At 39.5% G+C, this 13,999-nt stretch overlaps 1 protein-coding gene across 1 annotated transcript in view; it reads right to left on the minus strand.

The window, feature by feature from the left end:
• Positions 1-8,485: 8,485 nt before the first annotated feature.
• pdgfaa (platelet-derived growth factor alpha polypeptide a) overlaps positions 8,486-13,999 on the minus strand; it is an 11,006-nt gene continuing 5,492 nt past the window's right edge. The window contains exons 5-6 of the mRNA XM_005753445.1: positions 9,803-9,929; positions 8,486-9,103 (exon numbers count right to left, since the gene is read on the minus strand). Coding sequence (XP_005753502.1) covers positions 9,093-9,103; positions 9,803-9,929 — 138 coding nt within the window. The 3' untranslated portion in view covers positions 8,486-9,092. The remainder of the gene's footprint in view (positions 9,104-9,802; positions 9,930-13,999) is intronic.

The raw sequence follows: 13,999 nt of genomic DNA on the forward strand, positions 1-13,999 counted from the left end.
AAGAAGTTGGGAACTGTTGACTCATATCATTAAAATGGCAGTAAAAACTTGATCTTTGACTAGGCCATGCTAGCTGGCCTCAGAAACTGAGAGGTGAATGACACCAAAGGTAGTGCATCAAAAGTGATATCACAGTTGTCAGCACTTCTGATCACTCTTGTTCTCACTTACTTAGAAAAAAAATCTGGTGTAATATTAATAAACCTGGATTTAAATAATGTTAAAATTGGACTTGAAATAATCTTCAAAATAAGAATCTGCTTTAATGACTAATGGAACTGTTTCGCCAATCAACAATGCCACCTGTACCCAACTTTATACAATGCAATGCAATGTAAGTTGTGCTAAAAAAGGTTCAGTGTTTGCTCCTTTGAGAGGGACATGAAATATTTGTTGAGTGCAACTTGAGGACATTTTATCATTTTGAACTTCCATTTTTTAAAGTTCCTGTCAAATCTGTCTCCCCCACTCACCATCATCTCCAAGATTATCATCTGCTGACCTTTACTGACCCTGTTCTTGCATGCAAACTCTAGCTGATCCTCTTGTAACAGTAGCATTTCATAGCTCCGCCTATAATGAAAAGAGATCCAGCTTTTGTTTAAGCGTGTATAGTAAATGTTTTTAAGTAGGAGATTCCCTGGTTACCAAATTGACACATTTTTTCAGTATACTACAAAGAGAAGAAACAAAGAGATTCAACATGTAGATTAAATTGCTAATTCTGGCTTTTGTAAGGCTGTCACGGTATATAATAGATATGCATACATATACTCATCAATTTATTACATATCTAAAGCATTAAAAATAGCAAAAATACTCACAACCTAACATATGCAAAGTAAGTATTCCATAGGACCTAAATGTTATCTATTTACAGATGCTCTTGCTCTCTTCTGCTATCACAATGGCTCTTAATGGCTTTGTGGTAAATGAGAACACAACCACAGAGGGATTAAAGAGAGAGAGAGAACATGCTAGAGTGACATAAAAACCCAGAGCGACTTTGCTTACAGCCGCATGTGACATCAGGCTTAATCTCTGCACTCTGGTGCACTCCCGCAAAATAGCTTAGAGGAATGTCAGAGTTCTGGATGGCTCGCTGGATCTGCACAGGGGGTCGATATTTAATGCCATGCGGTTTAATGTTGTGTAATAGTACTGTGTGACATGATATCAGCTGAGCTGGACACAGGGTTGGGGTGCCTGCACGCTCACCTTTATCTCTTAACAATCCAACTCCTACCCTCCAGCAACTCCATCAGAAAGCACTTAACCCCTGGGATGCTCATTCCCCTTCTCTATTTAAATTTTCCCGTTCAGCCACACGGCTGCTTTCCTCTTTGTGTTGCTCAGCGGCAGCAGCAGGCCTTTTGCTTGGCCCGACCAAAAACAATGGCATAGCTACAGGGAATGGAGACGATGATGAATGGGGGGGGGGATGAGAAGAGGAGGGGGTTTATTTTGCTGAGTGACTTGGAGTGGTTGACAGCAGGACGGCGTTTTTGATGTGTTTGTGCATGTGAAAGAGGCTTATGTTGTTGAGAAAGCTGAGCTGAAGTCAAACAGTGAATAGCAGAGCAGGAGGTCTGTGGCCAAGAGGTGAATTTGAGGGACTATCTCGATAGTGATCAGGCTGCAGTTTTTCCCCCTGAGGCGACACAAAGACCTGCAGCAGCCAGCGCCGGGTTCATACTTCATGTGGGAACAAACCCAAGGTCAAAATCATGGAATTCCAGCTGAAGCAAATGTGTTTTAGTTTAAGGTTGTTCTATCCGAGCAGCAGTCACTCAGCAGCATGGTACAGTAGAAGAAAATATAATAAAATATAATAAAATAAAATAAGATAAAATAATTAAAAAAATAACTAGAAAAATAGTTAAGAGCAAAATATTAGAGAGATGTGGTACAGGAATGAGCAGCAGAGACATTCTGATGGAGATCATTCAGTAACTTAAAATGTTAGAAAATATTAATCTCACTCAAATGCTTCTGCATAAATGGTAAACGGCCTGTATTTGTAAAGAGCTTTACTCAGTCACTATGTACCCCAATGCGTTTTACACTACATTCAGTCATCCACCCATTCACACACACACATTCACACGCTTCTGTGTGAAGTGTTTTAACATCTGACAGCATTTGAGAGTCACGCTCAAGGTTAAACTACAGCAAAAATTTGAAGCACCCTGATAGGTTAACATATTCATCAATGCAAAATCAATTTGTTAATTTGGTTTTCATCTTTAATTTTCTCAATTAAAGTCTCCTAATTTTACTTTCTGATCACTGGGTGTAGAAAAAAAATCTCAAAAATCATTGCAGAGCTGAAGAAGTTAAACTACTGTAAAGTTGTCCCATGGGTGAAATGTAGTTTGGTTGTAGTTTGAAATACTTTTTAATTTAAAAAAGTGGCCCTGACAAACTGATGAACAGTCAGGCTGTAGCCTCCGTTTCTACCTGTTCATGTTTCTAGAGTAGAATTACTGTGGAGATCGCTTTGAAGTCTCTTTGCGCTGATTTTTGTCTTTCTTTGTGTTTTTTTTTTTTAGCTTTATATTCATAACCACATACTAAGAGAAAAATTATATGTCCGGGTTCATTAGGATAGGAATTTGTGTCGGTGTGTGGCACTGTAGCTTACACGTTTACAGGTTTATATTGTCAAATCGTGATGAGACGATGTGTTTCAAGTCATTTTAGGGAGAAACTTGACAGTAATGTAAGGAGTAGTTTAAAGAATTACTTCCTCCTGGGAATAATTAAGTAATGTACTGCATTGCTTTTAAAAGAAGTGGTTGGTGTAATACTTATAATACATATTACCACCCCAACACTGATCACAACAAAAAGGGGAAATAGTTCCAACATGCTCAAACATTAGATGAAAAAAAGCATCCAGTTAATTTGCAGTAATGTCTTTAATATCCTGCTTAGCGATGGTGATAACTTCCAAAGCCAAAGAGCACCCAATGAAAATTGATAACAATCAATCCATAAGCAATATTGAGAATGGAACCAGAATATCCAAATTCTTAAAAACCAGTATGATTTAATTAAGATGACATTGTTGTTGTGTGAGCTGAGAGCAACACATGACCGCTAACGCGTGTACTCCAAAGTTTCTGCAGTGGGCATGTCTACACAGAGGTTAGGATCTTGTCAGAAAATGTGGGTGGAGCTTTTGATAGGGGGTTAGCATGAACCTAGTTCAAGTACAGTTCACTCTTCTTCAAAGAAAAAAACTGCACGGTATACATTACAAGTGTCTGGAAAGCATCACATGATCATACTAAGCTAGTCTTCATTAATGCAATTTACCTGTCAAATTATATCTAACTGCTTTGTCTGGATACAGCTTTTGCAGCACAGAAAATACAGTAATAATAAAGGTCAGTGTAGGGACCTTTGTGTATGCCTGCCTTCTCAAGGGTTTCATATGTGTGCCTGTATTCTGGGAAGAGCCTGGCACTGATGGCAGCTGGTTTACCTGTAGGGCCTAAATGAGAAAAACGGGAAGGAGGAAAAATGCAAACAGAGGAAATAGGAAGACCTACATGTAGAAATGGATTTGTTATGCCCTGTTGAAACAAGAAAAAGATGACTGAACTATCCGATCCTGCTGTATACATTATGCCAACACAGCTTAAACCTTGGGGGTGACAATATTCTTTCAAAGCAAAGTAAATCTGGGAGAACTCCTCTTCAATTTTTAACATGTGGAACACAGATGGATAAAAATGTACACAATCAAAAAGCAGGTAATAGAAAACCAAGAATGTAAAAATTTGCCTCGTCTGTTACCTTCTTTTTTCTGCCTCTTTCTTTGAGTCTCGAGGTTTTTGTTTTTAATATTTTGGACAGATATCATTCGCACATATTCAGTGGAAATAAAACCTCTCTACAGGATCCAGCACCAAAACATCAGCCTTGACCACACCAGCAGTAAATCTTAATCCAACTGTATGATGCCAAACCTCAGCTCCAGTTCTCCCATCCCTGCTGGATCCTGCGGTGGGAACAAGCCTGATGGTGGGAGGTGGACGTATTTATCTGGTAAAGCAGCTCTTTGTGACACACGGAAAGGAAAGGAGGAGATGAAGGAAGAGAAGAGATTTAAAAAATGCACATTTTTAAAGAATGGGAAACTTATGTTTTTATGTTGTTTTTTGTGACATACTGTACATAGTACTGTGCAAAAGTCTCGAGCCACCACACGTCTGCCTATTTTGATTTCAAGCAGCCATCCTTTGAACAGTAGTTCTTCAGGCTTTCTAAAAAGCTTTCCAAGGTTTCTTTAAACACTGTCTGCTTTCTCAATTATTTTAATTCCAATGCTTCTACCTGACCATTTTCAGAGAATCATTCAAGCATAAGAAAGGCACTTAACTCAAGCATTGTGTCTACACATCACAGACAATGTAGCAAAGAACCAATTCTAAATTGTATCTTTAGACATTTTGTTACAAGCAGCATGTTGCAAAAACACATAATTTGTTACCAGGTTCTACAGTTTATTGTAAAATGTCAATCATATATATTTAATCTCTGTAATATTCTTGATATTTACAGTTGAGCTCTTTACGTTTAGAGAGCTAATTTCTTCTATTAATATAAGTTTATACAATATGCAATATATTGTATTATTTTAGTTCAGTCTGTTGCTATTTTTATTATCTATGCTACAGAGGAAACATATCAACAGGCATTCAACAGTATTTTTGTACCAACAAGGGGATTCCCAGTGAACATTTAGCTAAAATCTTTGTATAGCCTACCATGGTGTTCAGTGTGTCCTTAAAAAAGTTGAGGCTGGAGGCTCTGTCACAGTTTGGAGCTGCATTTCAGTCAGTGGTGTTGGGGATCTTGTCAAAACTGATGGTATTATGAAAACAGACGAGTACCTTCAGCTGCTGATCCACCACACAATCTCCTCTGGAAAGCACCTGACAGGCAATCATTGTTCACTATGGCAATGATCCCAAACACAGTAAAACCTGGATACGGATCATCTTAACAGAACAGAACAAAAGATGACGATCATCCTTTAAGAAGTCTGAAGTATTCCTGAAGACTTTTTAAAGACATGAGAGTTCAAGCTGGGTTGGAGATTGAAAGTAGTCAAACCAAATATTGACTCCCAAGCAATTTAGTATTGAACAAACTCTATTTTTAAATGCTGTAAGTGTGCACATTTTAATTAAATCACTGCATTTATTTCTCTAACAAAACAAAGGAATGTTTCAAGACTTGCACAGTACTGTATGCACAATGTTGTAGTGGTGAATGCTCATATTAAAAGGGACACAAATTTCAAATAGTGAGGTCTGCAAGTGTCTGAGTAATCCCTGCAGGGCAAACACTCAGTTTCACACAGTTTGTTTGTTTTGTTTTTTTGTTCCTAGATCTTTCATATTTCTAGCTGTGGGCTTCTGTGGCCACTGAATCCAAACAAAGTTGAGTTAAAGGGAGGGGGCGACTGAAAGGAAGATTAGCTAAAACAACTTGTTTTAGACAGAAGAGGAAGCGAAAGACTGTACCAAAGACCACGATAAGATAAAAAGGGATTATTTCAAACTGTGAATCAAGCAAAGCTACTCTAGATCAGTCCGAGAGCATAGATATTGCCATGATAATAGTAGGATTAGAGAATGTGTATTCCCCAAAATGTTAAACTAATTATTTAACTTGTTTTTAAATAAAAGAGACCAGAGGACAGCAGTAGTAAAGGCCCTGGAGGTGTTTTACCTAAACCTGCTGACCTTAACTCAGGTATACTTCCAGCATCTTAATGCCAACGTATAGGAATACGGAGGTTTGGTAATCTGATCTGGGATCTGTAGTAGGACAGGGGGAGCTGGACTTCCACGAGCTTATATCAGGTTGTACTTGAACTACAGAGAGTTCAGCATTTTAGCTAGCCTGTTGTTAATCTGCTTAACTGAGCTTTAGAGAGATGGAGTTTCTCTCTCTGTTTCACACACACAAACCCAGTTTTATCCCATCTCACACGCAAAGGTGCACTTACTCTGTTTTACTCTCTCTTTCTTATATATATATACACACACACACACACACACACACACACACACACACACACACACACACACACACACGATCCCTGTATTCCATCCTGTTTTCATTTCCGCCCTCTCACCTTTCAAACCTTGTTACACAGTCTTAACCCATCTGTTTCCTCTCTCTTTCTTTGTTCTCTCTCACACAAACAACTGTGCTTCATGTGCACACGATACTTTCTGTTTTATGCATTAACATCTTGGATATGGAGTTCGGGTCCTGAGAACACAGCAGATGAAACTGCAGCATGTGTGTGATTCTGCTGCTGCAGATTTGAAAGACTGAAGCTAAAAACCAAACTTTTTTTTCTTCCTTTTTTACGTTTTCAAACAGCGTCGTCTTTGTGCAGCTCGCACAGAACCACTCAATTATGAAATTTACGTATTTATAACAGCGGCCCACTCTGGTTACACTATTGGCCAATGTCTACACATGGTTTACGCCAGCTTCTCCAAGAGCAATATACCAGCAAAGTGAGTTACACAAAGCTTGCATGAAGTCACTCGTCTGTCTGCTTCTTCTGCCTCTTCCCCACCTCAGCCGGCAAACATTTGTTTTGCATGTTTGAAATGTAAATGTAGCTGATGAAGCATGTCATAATAAGTGTTTCATGTCTGAAACACAAAGAGCTGTTTGAGGTGGATGCAGGCTGTGTGGTTTGCGGGGTGCCAGCAGGAGCTGGAACGGCCCCGCGAGCACACAGTTCGGCTCTGTGCTGCAGGTTCAAGAAAGGAAAAACACCAAGTCTTCACCACACGGCATAACACACTCCACAGTCTCTATTTTTTGCTGTTTAGTTGTGACATAAGGCAGCTGTGGTTCCTATGTTAATATGTGATAGCTTTAGCCAAAGCGATGATGGAGACTTTAGACGTTTCATGTGCTGCAGAAGACTGTGAGCTGCAGCCACAAGCTCCAGAGAAAAAAGATTACATGTGAACCTTTATTCTCAATGATATCACACATATGTGTCCAAGTTAAAGACACTCAAGCTAGTTTTGAATGCTGATTAAACATTTACTGTACAGCATTAACCCCCTAATGATCATCTGCAGACAAAGGTCATATTATCATGAAGCAAGGTAGCTAAGAAATCCACAATGTGCAAATTTACTGCACTCAATGTGACGTCTTCCAGAAACGCAGCATATGTCCATGTAGTTTTGTGAGCATGTCTGGAGTCACTGCAGCCACTGCTGTTGATATGCTACCTACCAGCAACCACATGAATCTCACAAATCTGCTCTTTCTAACAATACGTGTTTCAATCGTTGTCGATGAATGGATTCAGAAAGCAATTTAAAATCAGTTGATTCCTTTTGATATACCTTGTAAATACCAAATGCTAGTACTCTACATACCAATAAAGTACTAAATATAATTTTATAATTATAATTATATATAATATTTGTAATTAATCCCACTGAAATCGAATTTGGCTCTTTCTTTCTTCCTTTGAGGATAACAAAATTTATACATTTGTGGCCTGAATATGTTTATAGTCTACCTTCATTGTCCCACAAGATACATTTTAAATTACAGTAGATGTGAAACATGCACAATTTGAGTGACTTGAGGACAGTCCTTGGTTAAAACATGGCACCCATTCTGTTAAAATTATATAAGGTTTCCCCATGTATTGCATTTCCTTTAGGCAAGTTTACTGTCACCCCATCTGCTACCTCACAGACATAGTCTAGGGACAAAGGGCCTCCCTGTGGCACCCTTGATAAGATAAAGTCGGAGTTCCCTTTGTGTATGTACATGTAACTTTGAAACCAAATGATCAGAATCCTTAATTTGACCAAAAATGTATCACGTTCAATGATAAGATTTCCATAATAGAAGTGGATTCTCAGTTCTCACTCTTAATTGTGTCCACAAAGTGCATTTTTAGTTTCACTAGATCTATTCGATTTACTAAGGTCGCTAACTTTTTACAGGAGGTTTGGCTGAAGTGAGTGCATATCTAAATGAAACAGAGCTCCTTGTCAGCAGCAATGAAAGCGAACATGAAGAAAGTGGTTTGATATGAAGTCACCTTCTCCTCCTTCTGGTTTAGTGAGTCAGGAGATGAGGTCACCAATGAAAACATTTGCCTTCCCCTACGCCACTATTACTGTCATTTCCTTGACCTGTTTGAAATAACACAACTCTTTAAACAGCACAAAAAGATCACTTGTTAGCTGTTGGCTATTCCGCTCCATAATCAGCATTTTCATGCTTTTCTATTTTCTAGTCTCACTTTTGCCAAGATTCAGTGTGTGTGTGTGTGTGTTACTGTCGGTTGCAAATCCAATGGGGTATTAGAATCTTCCAGATAATCTCTCCCATGGAAACCCTTCAGTCACTCTCTGACAAACCTGTTTGCTGCAAGCTGTTTTCTGACCACCACACCCAATTTGTTTTCATATAAATATTTTATTAGTATCAGTAACATGTCGGAAGGATTATTTCCCATCCATTCTTTATTTGGGTAACATATCAGAAAAAGAACTGATAAGCATTAGAAATAGAAAATGAGACGTTATAAAAATAAGAGGATATACGTGCATGTGTGTGAGTGCTTTTCTGAGGAAGAGTAAATCTTGGAGTACAAAAACTAATCCCAGTCACTGTTTCTAGAAAGGATTTTGCCCCAGTTTATAATCCGAGTCACTGAGCGGTTTATACTCTGGAGAAGGAGCAGGATACAGGCAATATGCCCTTCAACATCCTAGAACCAGAATGTCAGTTCGCTTTGTCATCGTCTCATCATTTCTCGTCTCCATCAAAAAAAAATTGGAGTTCACTTGTGGAAGTTTGATGCTTTGCTTTTTTTTGGAAAATGGTGAGTCAGTAATCCTCCATCAAAACTCCAAAAGGTCGTGGACAAAATATGCTCCGTTAGACCTTTTCACTGTTACTTTGATGGCAGGTGTTAAAGGAGTCACAGGCAGAAGGTGCTTGTCCTTGCTTTCCATTACATCATCATCCTCAAGGTGTCCTCCACTCCTACATCTGTCTGCTGCTCTTCACCTGATGCCTGTTGCAAGAAAGGAGCATGAACATAGCTTCTTTTATTGGCGCATTAGCTTTATCTTCTACTGAATAACAACACACACACACACACACACACACACACACACACTCAGGACTGTTTTCTGCACCACCGCTGGACATTTAAATTGCAATTTTTTTTTCCTATTTGGCTTATCATGAAATAGAAAGTAATTGCATTTACACAATGAGCTCCCAAGGTCTGAAATGGACAAAGCATTACATAAATATATTGCTTTAAGTTCAGCTGATGTAAGCGCGACCTGCAGGAAGTCAGCAAGTTCAACAGAAGTCACACAGTTAATGATGACAGGATGGTTAAGCTCCAAGAACCTTTGTGCACTACAACAATGTTTTTTTTAACCCTTGTTTACGTCGAGTAGGAAAGATTTGAATGATATAGAATGGGAGTCTTTGAAACGTGTCTGTGTGTGTGCACACATATATGTGTGTGTGTGTGAGTGGATGGGTTAGTGTGTGTGAAGGGAAATGCTGCCCTGAGGGAGAATTAACTCAGGCAGGGAAAACACTGTAAATGCCTCAGATGTTATCAGTTCTGTTGGTGTCAGTCGACACATTCAGAGAGGAGCCGTAACATGTGAAGTGAGCCAGCCTAAACCCCCATGCCCACGCCCACGCACAAACACATACACACACACACAAAGATACGCAGCTATATGCTCACCATTGTCTGTGTCTGAGTTTGGGCTGATATGGCGTTTATTGGTGCACGTGCACTCTAAGTGATCCTCCACCCTCACCTGCACCTCCCTCAGCTTTGGCCGCCTTCGCACGTACTCCACCTTCGCCACCTGCGGGGAGAGAAAGTGAGACAGAGAGAAAACTTTATTGAGGAGTGAATTAAAGCATGTTTGTTAATACTCTTTAGCAAAGGCAAGCCCCGCTAACTAGCTCACTGCATGAATTCGTACAGTCAATCCTACTGCCAGCTTTGAAAAATAAAAGGAATACAGAAATTACATAAGTTCTGTGTAGCTATCTTGAGTGGTAGTTGTGTGCCTTTACCCAAAGTTCCCTTGCACTAAAACACATTCTAAGGCATGTTCTGCTTTTCTGTTGAGTGTGTTGGGTTAGAATGAGTTTTTCTAGTCAAAGTTAGCATCAGAAATGCTAACTTGCACCTTGCACCAGATGCACCTTGCTAGCCAAACTAGCTGTCTAGTGCTAGTGCTAGGTACTAACTTAATCATATTTATAAGCTGAGTAGATTAAGTTTTTAAAGAATAGGAAACACAATGAACTGACTACTGGAGAACATATCTGACATCAAAGTTTAGTCTCAGTTTTTTTGTAAATTAGCATAGCTATTGCCATCCAGTGGATTTTTAAGATCACATTTATAAGGTTTTTGTTTAAAACTAGTCTGCCAGAAATATTGAATAGAAAACATGACAAAGAGTTTCTCAAACAGCTAATGGAGGTGGTCATTAGCTACAGCTGAGAATCTCCCAGTGTCAGGTCCTCAAGTTGGTTTTTTTTTAATGTAGTAGCTGTGTAAACATCAAATATCTGCTCGACGTTTTCGGAGACGTCTGCTAGTCACCAGCTCGATAGCTAGCTGGGAGCTCGAGGTTCACTGAAGCCGCCGAGAACGGCACAACTCCCGGCACATCGTTTTCAGATCACCGCGGACTTTCGCTACTCAGGTTAATATAAGTCACTTAGACAACCTAAAAATGTTATTGTTGTGCTTTTTTCAGTGTTTTGTTTGTTTGTGAGTAAATCGGTTTGGCTGAGATTAAAGTTATTAGATTAGATAAAATAAAACTATTAATCCCCCGGGTGGGTTCCTCCTTGGTTTTTACACAGCTGACTACATGTCAAACCGAAAACTGATTAAACAGAAGTATGACACGGTCGAGAATTTACGCCAGTGTCCTGTTATATTTTAGATAGCAAGGAGCAGACGGCTGAGTTTATTAAACTCTAACGAGACAGCGGTGACGCTAATCAGAAGGCTAGACCGTCCAATTTCCCCAGCCGTTTACTTCCGGCCTACACGCACTTCTGAGGACCTGGCCCGTGTAGACCGCGGAGGCCGGGTCCTCAGGAGGATGCAGCCCATGAATTTGGACATGACCAGTGAGTGATTCGTTAGTGCTATGATTCATCACAGGAAGGGAGGGGGTGAGTGAGTCCTGAGTGATTCGCTTACGCTACAATTCAGCGCAGGAAGGGAGGGGGTGAGTAGCTAAAATGTGCTGTTAGCATGTTAGCAGAGCGATGCTACTGTGAACCAAGGAGCTATTGTCTTGATGTGAGCTTCTACTCAGGGTTTTTTCTTCCAGTTCAGAGCAGAAATGTTTTTGTTAAGAAACTGGCTGTTGTTTTTTTCCCCCACGATTTTAATTATAAGCTACATATATTTCTACTAATGAAATTAGTTTGCTAACAGCAACAGGGATGAGTTAGTGAGTCAATTGGGCTTGTGAATCATGATTCATGAGTCAGTAAAGTGATTCTCGAGTATTGAACGTGAACATGATTCGCGCATCACTATTTTGGACAAGTGTGGATGTTATGTTTGTATCTCCTTTTTGGTACATGTTTGACTAGACCACCATCATTAAAATTTCACTTTTTATTGTAAACTTATCTCCTGTTTCCTCCACTTTCTGTCCTCTTTTCCTCAACAATCTAACATAGTTTTGTTCATTAAATTGATGTAGACTCTATTATTTGAAGCTATTGTAAATTTCATCATGTACTAAACTTCTCCAAAATCAAATCATGATTAAATTTATGTTTGCAACAATATAGGTTTGTTGATCCCAAAAACTACCTAACGATAGTGCTATTTAAGTTAGAATGAGACAGGTTATGTATGATACAGGTGCTACAGATAAAATGCTTTCTTGTACTTGTGCAAGCACACAGGTGTGTGTGATCTCGTTTGGAAGAATGAATGGAACACTGATAGGAGGTTTGATTTCACTTACACTAAGTGAGGCATATGTTGTTTTGTGTCACATTTGACATCAACACTAGAGCCCCGAGCCTAGCTACTCATGTAGCAATGGGTCTTTCTAGTTCATGAACAAATACACACCCAACATACTTTTATCTTACATAAACAATAAAAGAACCACAGAAGCACAGTACATGCGTAATGCTAACATCCTTGTTAGCAAGCCAAGTCTGCACTTTGCCAGGTCCAATTGCACAACCATCTTTGCTTCAAGTCTTAACAGACTCTGAAATAGCAGAGCTAAGACTTCGAAAAAACAAAAACCCACAAGAAGGTTCAGCTGAGGTGAGCAGCTGTGCGGCTAAACAGCACATATGACATTGACTAGACCTTGACAATATGCTAGAAGGGGTGAGCCATCACTTCAAATAGTCGAGGTCTGCTATAATTGTTATATATATGAGTAGTTAGATTAGATTAGATCAACTATTAAATTAATAGTTCTTTCCTGCAGACTTACACTACAGTTGCTGCTGTAGTTCTAGTAAGAAAAATCGATGTTTTTTGTAGGTAACTTGGCAGTTGTTATGCATTCATTCAGTCTACTGATGTAGTTCATCCAAACCTGTGAACGTTAGCTAGGTGACAAAGCAGAGGCTTCAAGTGGAAACTTTACATGGCAGTGAGTGATCTCACAATGATGATATCCATCTTTTATATACAGTCTATTCTCAAAAAACAAGTAAGCATCATTTCAAGACAGCAGCTTTTAAAAGGGCATTACAGATTGACTTCCAGCCTGCTGTAGTCTTCATATATATATCAGTACTGAGGCTCTTTCTTTGTTTTCTCACATATGGACACACCCCCTAAACCTTCACCCTGCCATCTTCCCTTTAGCTTTAAGTGAGTGCAGTTGCAGTCGTGACCGTTTACCCTCTAAGCACTGAATCTCAGCACATGTGAGTGACTTTATTTTTGATTTCCTCTGTGAGCAGACAAAGGATGAGCCCTTTCATCTCAGATTGGGTTTCAGCGGGCCAAAGCACAGAGTATCAAACCGCCCTCCCCTCCTCTTTTATTCACGTTTTCCCTCTTGACCTCTGGCAGCACACTCTTACCCGTCTTTCCCTCTCACCCCACATTATCAGTCAAACATCAACCAATCAACCTGTGAAATTAATATTTCATGTTCATATTATTAAAATAACTATTAACATCAACATCATCAGCACAGTTTAAAAGTACAATAAATGCACTTCCTGTGTGCCAAACACACACACAGACACACACTCCTTGGGTCAGCTCCCACTTGGACTCTTGTGACTGTGAACCAGGTGGGGTTTACTGAGTCTTATTTCCAGCTCTGGATGAGATCAAAGGGAAGCTATTATGTTCATGTACTACCTCACTGCAAGATTTTCAGTCACTGGCACACACACGAACGCAGACACACACACACACACACACACACACACACACACACACACACACACACACAATGGTTAAGCTGGGGAGAGTAATTGTTTTTGGCAGGTGTAGAGTGTATACCTCTAGTAAGTGGCTGCATGTTTACACGTTCTGTGCCATTATGCGTTTTCTACACTTTCCGGGTCAGTGCCAGTAAAAGACAAGGAACAGAAGCCTTTTGCTAAATGTTTACACAGAATATATCCCTTAAACTAATTTGAACCACTTCTATTGTCACAGGATATCCCTGCGGAAGAAAACTCTTGTCTCTGGCTAATGTATGTGTCAGACACCAAACAATAATGGATTGCATTTATATAGCGCTTTTCGGGACCCTCAAAGTGCTTTACAATACCACTATTCATTCACTCTCACATTCATACACTGGTTTCTTTGACTCTTAAGAAAAAGTTTAAAGTGATGGCAATGAGTAAAGATTAAAATGAAATTGATTTATTAATGAATTAATGATGGATATCAAAA

This window comes from Pundamilia nyererei, unplaced genomic scaffold (assembly GCF_000239375.1).
Source record: "Pundamilia nyererei isolate P.nyererei 1_Seehausen unplaced genomic scaffold, PunNye1.0 scaffold00428, whole genome shotgun sequence".
In the NCBI taxonomy this organism is placed as follows: Eukaryota; Metazoa; Chordata; class Actinopteri; order Cichliformes; family Cichlidae; genus Pundamilia; species Pundamilia nyererei.